Source organism: Asparagus officinalis, chromosome 5, assembly GCF_001876935.1.
Source record: "Asparagus officinalis chromosome 5, Aspof.V1, whole genome shotgun sequence".
Lineage (NCBI taxonomy): Eukaryota > Viridiplantae > Streptophyta > Magnoliopsida > Asparagales > Asparagaceae > Asparagus > Asparagus officinalis.
In genome coordinates this window covers 109,307,118-109,319,350 of record NC_033798.1, presented here as the reverse complement: position 1 = coordinate 109,319,350, position 12,233 = coordinate 109,307,118, and the positions used below count along the sequence as shown (strand labels likewise).

The 12,233-nt window shown below is 37.7% G+C and overlaps 1 protein-coding gene across 1 annotated transcript in view; it reads left to right on the top strand.

Moving 5' to 3' along the window:
- LOC109842347 (auxin-responsive protein IAA18-like) overlaps nucleotides 11,179-12,233 on the top strand; it is a 1,394-nt gene continuing 339 nt past the window's right edge. The window contains exons 1-3 of the mRNA XM_020411236.1: nucleotides 11,179-11,397; nucleotides 11,799-12,103; nucleotides 12,189-12,229. Of these exons, the coding sequence (XP_020266825.1) occupies nucleotides 11,818-12,103; nucleotides 12,189-12,229 (327 nt within the window). The 5' untranslated portion in view covers nucleotides 11,179-11,397; nucleotides 11,799-11,817. The remainder of the gene's footprint in view (nucleotides 11,398-11,798; nucleotides 12,104-12,188; nucleotides 12,230-12,233) is intronic.

Here is a 12,233-nt window from a genome sequence, read left to right as displayed (position 1 = left end):
CATCTCCGCACTCAACCCCCTAAACCCTCGCCTCGCCGTTCGCCACCCTCGGTGCCCCCTCGACCACCACCGCCCTTCATGCTTGCTGTGCAAACCCGCTGCCCAAAACTGACAGTCGCCGACCTCCGCCTCAAGCCATTCAACATCCATCGCTCCTGTTTAACCACGTCTCCAGTCGTGCCTGAGCGTCTCCTGGAGCCCGTCGTCGTCGCCTTGTTCGCGGACTCGTAGCCTCACTCGGCTGTGTTGATTTGTTCGACAACCCCAAGGCAAGATCCCTCTTGCTCATTGACTGTCATTTCAATTTTAGATCTATGAATTTAATTATATGTATAGATAGACTGTATTATGATTATGTAGTATGCTGTGATATATCTGCGTGGGTTTGTTGATGATTAATATTAAATAATGATGTTATGATAAGTAATTTAAAGGAATAATTATTTTGTGCAAAAGTGGTTATTTTGAGATATTTTTAGAATTATTATGATGAGAAAATGTTTTATTTGGAAAAGGAGTTGGTTTTGAATAATTATTAAATTAGATAAATTAAAATAATTTATTTTGGAAAAACATGTTATTTGGATTGTTAAACTATTTTAAGAAAAGATTATTTTAGAATAGTTATTATGAATTAAAAGAATTTATTTTTGGATTGTTAAACTATTTTAAGAAAAGATTATTTTAGAATAGTTATTATGAATTAAAAGAATTTATTTTAGTAGTGGAATCATTTTTGGATAATTATATTAATTAAAAAGAATTTATTTGAGAACGGAATCATTTGAGGAAAATTTATGATAATTTTAAAAGAAATTATTTTGGAAAATGAATTATTTTCTGAATTTCATAGTTGTTGTTCCTGATTTATAATTCTTAATTTTGATTATTTGATATGCTATGATATTATTTCACATGATTAGCTGCATTGATTGTCCATGTTGTGTTGAGAACCCTTAGTAGTTCATGACTTAGTGGCCTCATGCGTCATGAACAGACTTAGTGACATGCGTGAGTGTGTTGACTAAGTTTAGGTGGTGAATCCTAGTTTCAATGAGGATTATGGTTGACTTAGAAAAACGAGTAGAGTTGGGATGAGGAAGTTAATGTCCATGTTCTTGGATGTGACTGTTGATGTATCTTCCAGCCCGCGCTAGTGAAATCGTGTACTCATTGGGGTTGGTTGTTAGGTTAAAGTGAATTCGTGTAGTCACTTTAGTCTGTGATCTGTTTCGTCACCTGAGCTTTGCCTGAGTTCGAACCAGGCTGAGATCAGATTGCGTGTAGTCCTCTGACCGATTCGTGTAGCGGTATTGGATGTGCGTAGAGGATTTGTGAATAGTCAGTTATTCGGTGATATGAATGTTGACTTTATGTGAGATGTGGAGCAGTGAGTTTTAGGATGGCTAGTTACATGACCTTGTTTCTTGGCTAAATATAAAATCCTATGAGATGTAGGCCAGTTGTTTTTCTTTTCATACATAGATTGAGATTAATATTTAATTATCTACAATTCGAGACATATGATATATACATGAGGGTTTCCTTGTTTGGATTATTTCGCTCTACGTACTACGTCTATTGTTCTAGATTTTTAAGTATTAATCCCATCTAGTGTATGATCATGTTACTTGGATGATTTCTGATCGCTAGCTGCATGATCTCGTTACCCGTTTGATTTATGGATTCTTATGATTATTATGTTTTAGTAGTGAATTTGCATGTTGATTTTGTCGTATTTCCAGATGCACGTTCTTTTGCCAATTCTGTTATCGTATCGTTTTCCGTTTTGGTTTTCGTTGCTCTATTTGTTTTGTGGGGTCTTGTCGTGTGCGATGCACGCTGACGTACACCTGTTTTCTCTGGTGTATGTCAGACTTAGAGGAAGAACAAGTTCAGCTAGGAGATCGTCAGGAGCCAGAGGATTCTCAGCAGGAGTGCCTTACAGACAGAACAGAAGAAGAATCTGAAGCTTAGTTATTGGTCCTAGTTGTTTTTGTAGTTCTTTCCATTCCTGATGAATTTTTGTATCTCTTTAGTATTCATTTTTTCAGTTTTGTATAAGGGCATGTTGACCCGAATATTATATCTCGGATGTTATCCTATTTTTGATATGCTATTTCTTTATTCTGAGTTTGTCTATTATATTCTTACTGATTGTGATCGGGGACTTGTGACTTCGCATTGTATTTATTTTCAGATGCTTAGCGTATTGGGTTGAGAAGAAAAGAAAAGGAGAAAAATGATACCGTATATTTCTTCTCAATCTAATACGTCGCGGACTTGTTCACGTTCCGATTCTCGGGTATTTTGGGAAGTGAGACGTGACACAATCAATTGCTGCCACTTCTTCGAATCATGCTGAAATAATTGCAATCCATGAGGCCAGTCGAGAATGTATTTGGCTAAGATCAATGATCCACTATATCCGGAAGAATAGTGGTTTGTATCCTAAAAATAAAAATCCCCCGACTATTTTGTTTGAAGACAATGCAGCTTGTATAGCTCAATTAAAAGGAGGATATATTAAAGGAGATAGAACGAAACACATTTCACTAAAAATCTTCTTTACACATGATTTGCAAAAGAATGGTGAAATCGTTGTGCAACAAATTCGATCGAGTGATAATCTGGCAGATTTATTTACCAAGGCATTGCCGACTGCAACTTTTGAGAAATTGGTAAAAAATATTAGAATGCGTCGGCTGAAAGATCTCAAATGATATTTGAATCAGGGGGAGAAACTAATACACAAGAATAGTGTACTCTTTTTCCTTCACTAGGATATTTTTCCCACTGGGTTTTTTCCTAGTAAGGTTTTAACGAGACATATTCTTTGTGTAATGTTGGACATCCAATGGGGAGTGTTATGAAATAATGTGGATGTCTATTTAGTTTTTCAAGAAGTTGATATTCCCCTAGTACATTAATCTTCTTCCTAGAACAACACAATACATGTTCTTAAAAGACTAAGTTCATGAATGAATAATTAATATGATTCATGTATCATCATCTTAGTTTGTATATAAATAGAGGTATTACTACCTCACTTTGATATAGCAATGAAGAACAAATGAAATATAATTTCTCTCTACTTCTCTTTTACCTTTTCTTCTCTACTTCATTAGTTCCATAACAAATAACGATAAATTAAATATGTTTGTCACGCGAGCATTTTGTGTTACTTGCAGGTGTACGCACACCTCCATTATGCAACTATAGTTAGCCAAAAGACACTATATTTAACATCATACATTTAAGTACTCATAAAAAATTTAGGAATAATAATGGACTAATCTAATAATTTCTTGAGCGTATCTTCAACTAACTCTAAAATTATCCAATAAAATCCTCACCCTCATTCATATCCAAAAGTAGGATAAATTATCCAAATCAAATCCACCATAACCAAATAAAAATGAAGGAATAATAAGGCAAAATATGCCCTTTTTGGATCAAGGGACATCTTTAATTACCGAATCAAATGGTGGTATCGCCGACACGAAAAGGGTGAAAAAAGGTCGCAAGAATTCGGACGGTCGGTATCTGGAAAGTGGGACCCTTCGCTCCTGCCTCCCACGCGCACCCACTTACGCCCGTAGCAAGACAGCTGACCTAATGCCACGTGTCTTCATACTGTTTACTTAAGGGCCGCACGCGCCCCAAGCGAGTCACACCCATCAGTCACCAATCGCGGTCCAGTTAACCGCGGTTTTAACCGAGACCAACAAATCACGGTCGATGCTGTATGATCTCCTGCTTAAATGACTATTATGCCCTCGAAAACTAGGAAGGTGACAGGGGTATTAGTGTAATAAGTATAAATTTGCACGATTTCATTTCCCGATGAATTTTGGTAGGAAACTGAAGCATCGGGATTGCGCCAGAGAGAAAATAACTACGATTTGCATTAAAAAAATCGTTTATATGAGAATTAATATCTAAAATGGCTCATGGTTATAAAAGCTGCATAATCTGCTATAAATGATAAAGTGGCAGTGAGGGTTGATATAATAAATTAATATATGTTTGAGATGTTTCGTGCAGGTTACAAAAAATTAGAATCAAGTTCGATATTAAAAAGAGCAAGATGACAATTTAATCAGAGCTTGTTCTAAAAAAATGCCTATAGTAAAAATCTGTTTTAAGCACATGGGAGGGTTTGTCTCGTTGTCACGGATCCATATTAACAAACAGAACTCAATTCGGAGATGTATCACTCGAGATATGAATATTTTAGTTAAACAACGTAGAAACAGTCAATAGCATGATTGAAACATGCACTAAATCTAGAACTTATAAAGGCTATAACTTTTGACTCGGTCAGCAGCATGTTATAAAAGAAGTTAGAATCAAGTTTGATATTAAAAGGAGCAAGACGATAAGTTAATCACAGATGATAGTGAAAAAATATCAAGAATGAAAATCATTTTTGGGTATATATATGGAAGCGTTCGTCTTGTTGTCACGAATCCATAGTAATAGACACAATTCGGGGATGTATAGCTCGATATATAAATGTTTTAGTTAAACACTGTCAAAACAGTCAGCAACAGAATTAAAACATACACCGAGGTTAAAACTTGTATGAGTCATAGCTTTTGAATATGTTATTCAAATCACTATTATAATAGTTTTTTTTGGAAAACTCTCAATCTGATCTATCTAATTATTGATGGTAGGTTGAGCTCATTGACGGCCTACAATAATACATTGATGATCTACATTTATACATCAATGTTTTCCCCAAACTAGAACAGTAACTACCAATGGGTGAAGTGTACCATTGATGGGTGAATAGTATGATCTACATTTATACATCAATCTTTTTTGGACTTAGTCTTAGTTGTTCATTGTTGATGGTATATAGGCTCTTTCCTTGTGACCAGCAAAGACATTCCTGACCTAATTGAGAAAGTGGGAAAAAAAGAGGAAGAGAGTGCTAGGATTTCAATTTGGTGAAAAGGAGGTTGTTCAGGCTTCTTAGAAACCACTCTCAACGTCATTCTTCATCATCCAATCGTTAACCTTCGAGGAGTGCTGTCTTTGGATCTCATCATGGTCGTCGTTTCTTCTAGATCTCCGTAATAAATCTTTTCAAGAATGATCTTAATAGAAAAAGGGCCGTAAGATATTTCTATATTGTGTTTAATTGTGATTTGTTTTTGTTGGTTTAGACTTATTTTTATGGCGTACCAAAGCCGGTGTGAATTGAGACTTTACAGTATACTCAAATATAGGTGACTTTAGGAGTTAGGTCTAGCTAGGGCTAGACGTTACTCATTGCAGGGAGTTTGGTTAGACAACTAGTTTCGGCGTATTTCAGGGTGCGGTCTTCATAAGCCTATCAAAATAGAATGTGATTCAGGAAAACTCATGGTATATCGAGAAAGCTCCTTCGTGATAAGGAAGAGTGGACATAGGGTAGTTATTCAAACTACTATAAAATCTTGCATGTGTTAGGCTCTGAAGCCTCTCTTTGGGGTCTGAGGAAACACGAAGTTACCGAGAGAGAAGGTCACACAAACACAAAATTAACAACACGAACACAAACAACGAATCTTACGTCCACGGGGCAAGAAGGGGATGAGTTTTTACTAATAGAGAAGAGAGTACAAATAGAGATTACAAAATCACTCAAAATCTTTAAAACAAAACTCTCAAATATTTTACACAAAACCCAAACAAATTGCTCAGAAAACTCTCTTTTCTGTGCACCAAATAACCCATTTTAAACCTTAATAAACCCTAAAAAACGTGTTTTAATATATATATATATATATATATATATATATATATTTATATATATATCAAAATACAAATCCAATCAGAACAGGAAACCAGAATCAGGCCCAAACCTGACTCGCGGTCGACGAAACCATCACGGTCGACCAGACAAAACGACAAAAGCCAAAAATTCATTACAGGGTCCGCGGTCGACCGGATCTAACCTTGCGGTCGATCGACCAGAACTCCAGAAAACCATCCTATAGCGCGCATGTTTTTGGTCAACCGCACCCTTGATCGCGATCGATCGGGAAACCTCCAAACTGTTTCCTTCGTCAAATTTCCTGAACTTCAATCCTGTTTTCGCCGTTTCTACAATTTTTCACCTTCGTGAAGTTTTTTCAAAACTGAGCCGACACCAATACCAACCAAACGTTCTACTTGTTACATCCAGTACGAAGTGGAAACAATCTACGACAACTGACTCAATCCATAACAAGTCGAGAACCCAAATGAGAATGCAAAAACTCCAAAATATCGGTACCAACTCATCAAACTGGCTGCATCAAAATGACTACCTACATATCCTCTTGCCTAAGGAATTAAGCCTCACGTAGTTCACCTAAATGGCCTCCAAAGATCTCAATCAACTAGAAGGATTTTTAACCCTTCGCCAACTTCACGATCATCACCAACAAATCTGCAGCTGATAACACTCCTAATGGCCGCAAAGTTAAAAGATAAACTCTCTTCCAAACTTGCATCTCTCCACACGAAATCTGTCTTGGAGATTAACCCCTCAACCCTATATATATATAGAAGAAACACAATTACCAAACACCTCCACCCGAGGTGAGCCAACGACCATAGCCAAATTTGAATTGTGTCCACCTGCTGCACTCAAATCTTGATCTTCAAACTCATCATATGTATCCACACCAACATGATCTCTAATCTGTGTCACCTCAGCTAGAATCCCAAAATGATATAGAATGATCTGGAGAACATGGAGTAATCTCCACCCAACGTGAAGTAGCATCACTCTCCACCTGCTGCGATATATCTCTGATCTGACCAATACTCTCAACCTGCTGAGAGTCAAATGTGACATTACTGCTAAGAACAATCTTCTTGAAAATAGAGTCCCATAACATGTAGCCAAACACGCCTCCGAATTCCAAATATGCTCTCGGATCAATTTTCACATCCTTGATGTGATAATATGCTGAAAACCCAAATATCCGAAGCAAACCAAAATCTGAAGCAGCTCTAACAGACCCAAATATTCCAATCACAGTAGACGATAACCTATGAATAAGATGGTTTGAATATGTCAAAGCCTCAGTACCATAACTCTTCTTCAAACTACTGCTTGACACCAAACACTGATCCTTCTCCAGCAAGGAACAACTCATCAAATTTGCCACATCATCTCGTTGCCCAAATGTTTCCTTTCCAATAAAGCGTCTCAAACTACCTTGAGCTCGGCATAAATGCAGAAATGGATCACTCTTGTACTTCCCACCAAAATCAAAGCAGAGTACTCTGTCCTTTCTGTCTGTTTTGGTTTCTATACACTTCTTCCACCAGTTGTTGACTACCTAGACTTTACTCAAACGGGACTTGGTTGCAACCCAAACATGTCTAGAACAGTCATCAATAAAGGAAATCAAATACCTATTATCAAACTTTATCTAGAAAGTCCCTTAGCTCGATGAATAGAGATACCAAATTTCATCTTGGTCTTCTTGCTCACATCACTATGCTCATAGGACTTCAAATTGCAAGCCAAAGCACTTCTCACCAAACATTGCATATTTGAAGCTTGTAAGGAACCAACACTAGAATGTCTCAGCCTCAAACGTCACAGTCTAGTCGAATCAATAGAAGTCGCCAGCGCTCCACCTGTCATTGTACTTCTAGTCAAGTAGTATAAGTTATTCTTCCTAATGCCCTTTATCACAATCATGGACCTCTTTGTGACCTTCAGAATTGTATTCTCTAAGATAACCCTATAGTCTGCTGCCTCCAAAGTTCTAAGTAAAATAATGTTCTTTGTCTACTGCGGAAAGAATCTCATTTTCTTCAGCTCCCTAGTCACCTCGTCACACATCCTGATCCGAACTGTTCGAATACCATCGATAGAGCATACATGATCATTACCCACGCGCACAACATTCCCTCTTTCTAACTCCCCAAAGCTGGAAAACCAATCACTCCTAGGGCAAATATGGTATGTAGCATCCGAATCTAACATCCACTTCGTAGAGTCACCATAACAAACTAACGGTAATGTTGGACATGAGTAGCCCGAAGAATCCAAATCTAAATTATCACTATTAACTTTGGTAACATTCACATCTGAAGATTGTACGGCTTTCCCCTTATTCTTCCCGTCTCTATCCTTTAACTTAGGCATTCAGACTTCCAATGTCCATCTTTTTTGTAAAAAACACATTGATTTTTACCAAATGAAGGATGTGCTCCTTTAGACTGCGACCTCCTATTTCGGTTTGGACTTTTCCCTCTTATGGTCATTGCCTCTGCTATTGTATCATTTGAAGACTCATTGTCCTTCTTGCTTAGCTGATAATTCACAAGAGCAGCGATAATCTCACTATACAAAAGAGATGTCTTTCTATTAATTAGAGTAAGAACGAAGGTCTTATATTCCTCATCAGATAAGGAACTCAACAACAACAATGCATTGTCCTCATCCTTGATCATGACATCCACATTCGCCAAATCTGTAAGAAGCTTCGTGTAGTTGTTCATGTGATCACTAATTGAGATTTCCTTATTCAACTGGAAACGGTAAAGTCTCCTTTTCAAATACAAGCGGTTCTCAACACTCTTCGTTAAATACTTGCCTTCAAGAATCTCCCAAATTTTCTTTGCAGAAGTCTCATTGATCACATCATATTTTAGATCCTGCATTAAACAAGACCTAATCATGCCACAAGTCGTCCGATTCATCTTCTTCCAAACATTTTCTTTAATATCGTCTGACTTGCCGTCCAACTTCAAAGTATCTTCTAAATTTTACGCGTTCAGCGCATCCAAAACTTTACATCTCCATAAGCCAATGTTGTTCGTGCCATTAAAATTCTCCACATCTATCTTCATAGAGTGTATATTCAAACTTTGAATGGTCTTCATGCCAGAAGTATCACTCTTAACACCTTCTTTCTCAGACATCTTTCTCAAAACACCAACAAACCAATGCAGAACAAACTAAAAAATAGATCCAAACTTCGAGAAAGGTAGATTTTTACCTCTAATTAAAATCCTAACAAGAGTCTCCAAAAGATCTTACCCTCACACGACGGAAGACAAGATCCACAATAGTAAAAAACCTACATTTGTCTCCAATTAAAACCCTAGACGAGCTTCCAAAATGTTCTACTCCTTCACTTAACTCAAGCGTAGTTTGGTGCTTTGATACCACTTGTTGGGCTCTAAAGTCTCTCTTTGGGGTCTGAGGAAACACGAAGTTGCCGAGAGAGAAGGTCACACAAACATAAAATTAACATCACGAACACAAACAACGAATTTTATGTGGTTCAGCAAGTTAACTACGTCCACGGGGCAAGAAGAGGATGAGTTTTTACTAATAGAGAAGAGAGTACAAATAAAGATTACAGAATCACTCAAAATCTCTCAAACAAAGCTATCAAATCTCTCACACAAATCCCAAACGAATTGCTGAGAAAACTCTCTTTTCTTGTGCACCAAATAACCCCTTTTTAACCTTACTAAACCTAAAAAACGTGTTTTAATATATATCAAAACACAAACCCAATCAGAACAGGAAACCAGAATCAGGTCCAAACCCGACTCGCGGTCGCCCGCCGAAACCATCGCGGTCGACCGGACAGGACGACATAAACCAAAAGTTTATTATAGGGTCCACGGTCGACCGGAACTAACCTCACGGTCGACCGACCAGAACTCTAGAAAACCATCCTGTAGCGTGCACGTTCTCGGTCGACCGCACCCTTGGTCGCGGTCGACCGAGAAACCTTCAAAATGTTGCCTTCGTCAAATTTTTTGAACTTCAACCCAGTTTTCGTCGTTTCTACAGCATGTACTTAGTTGATTGTTATTTATGGTTAATTATCACAGTTCACTTTTATTTTATTTATTAGTTGTATATTCTGTGTTTTTAGTGAAAAAAGATAGTAACCCTATTCACCATGGTCTAGACTTGCATCATATATCCCACAATAAATATGAGATTGCCAGAAATGTGTAATACGTACAAAATGCTAAAGTAAAGATGGGAAATTAGCCTAGTGGTTAGTATCGGTCTCTTCATTGTATGTCTTTAAGGTAACGTGATCCAAAATCACGTTCCTACAACGATTAGACGGTATGCTCGGGTCCCATTCAAGTTGCATGACTTTTTGGTTTCGGGTTTGATTTAGAACTATCCGTACCCACCCGTGATCCACATGTGACCCAAACCCAATATACTCATCAACGACCACCACCTTGTACAAGCGGACCTCTCAAAAGTTCGAAGAAATCATGATTCAATGAACCCTAAACATTCTCTAAAACCACTTTTCCTGAGGCAGATCAAATCATAACGCAACTTTAAAAGATTGGACCTCAAACCAATAGGGCACCAACAAAGGATGAGAAAAATAGAAAATCACACGGGAAGGAAAGAGAAAGGCACACGTGTGGCGCTATTAATCCTACAGTTTGATGATTGCACTGATTCTTACACTATTTACACTTACCTTGGTTTTTGAATATTATTCATGTTGATTTAAGATCAGCAGTAAATAAGGCTTTTTCGATCTTAGTCCCTTAATTCTTCATTATTTCAAAGTAAGTTCCCGAAATCATGGAAAATTCTATCTAGTCTTTCAAATCCTGCTGGTTCTTTCTATTGAAATTGACTAGATGTCCTTGCCTCTACACGAGGACTCCGAATCTATAGTGAGCATTGCACTTATAGTTTTACGCTCTATGTATGTGTTTGACAAATCTTTAAAACCGGGTCAAGACTGGACCCGACCTAGTTTTGAGTATTTTTTTTGTTTGGTAAAAAATCAAGCCAAAACTAATCCGATTTTTATACGTTAAAAATGCCCTTTAAAACTGATTTTAGTTTTGACTACTACTCCCATGGTCCAAACTAAAGCCAGTTTAAGATAAAAAACGGATCATGACTCCTCCTAACCCATTTTTTAATAGATTGCCAAACACTCCCTAAAAATATAGCTCATCAGAATTAACACCCTCCGTCTAAATCTAGACTCACGCCACAAAACCAATTTTTTTTAGATAGGAATGTTAATGATTTGAAGTCCACTAGTAAAGACACTCAATACGTGTTATTTTTAAAAAGAAATTTATTAATAAAGAACGCTCGATGGTGTTTTTTCCCCACCTATTGGGCCTGATGAGGCTTTAATTGGTTCTCTGAGGTCCCCCATCTACAAACAACCATCACACAATCCGCACGTTTGGTGTACAGGACTCACATGCTACAGTATTCCATCTACGACCAAGTATATACTACAATTTTTCCGGTATCTTTCTCCTCTCACAATTTAAAGAGAGAGAACAGGGCAGAGATAGACGCAAACGCGAACATCTCTGTCTGCTTGCCAAATCTTGCTTCGGTGAGCGTGCTGCTGTCACAGAGAGAAGAAGGCAAGGCCTCCTCTGTCTCAATTCCAGTACAAGACTTGCGTGAATGATGCTCTAAAAAACTAAGTTCCATTTCTGGTCTCCTTTGGAATCTCTACCCTGTTCCCCTTTTAAACCACAAACAGAAGAAAGCAAAGCAGAGCCTTTTTCTCCTTTTCTTTTCACCCCCCCGCCCTCGTTTATTTTCCTTCAGTCAAGGTTTCGTTTTGAGAACTTGGGTTTGTTGCTAGCTTTGTTATCTATCTGGGTTCTTGACTTTTTTCTTTCTTTTGGAGTTTTAGAATACTGAAGGTGAGAGCTTTAAATTGTTTGTTTATTTTCCCGTCTTTCGTAGTTATTATTTTATTCGATTGATTTTGATTGGTGTTTTGTTTTTTGACTTGCTTCTTTGAAAATTTCTTCAGTCTGAAAAGGAAAAAAAAAATGGGTGAAGAGTTTAGCAAGAGAGGTGGAGCTTGTCCCCAGTTGCATGATTTCATGATATCAAAGGAGAGAGATTGGATGGTGAGAGATTCTGGAGGTGGGATTGGTGTTCAAGATGAGAAGAAGCTGGAGCTGAAACTGGGGCCCCCAGGAGATGAGGATTGGGGATCAACAACAAATGAGAGGAAAGCTCAAGAGCCTTCAGCTCTCTCTCTGGGTTATTTCCCTCAAGCCTCTAAACCCCCTAAAAGAGGGTTTTTGGACACAGTTAAATCTAAAAATGAAGGCAAAGTTTCAATCTTGGCCAATTTTTTGTTTTTTTGGTAATGGGTTCTTTGTTCAGAGACTTACTCATCTTCATTTTTCTTCAGGTTGTCCATCATCGTCACATGCTGCTGGCTCTGTTAATGCAGCTA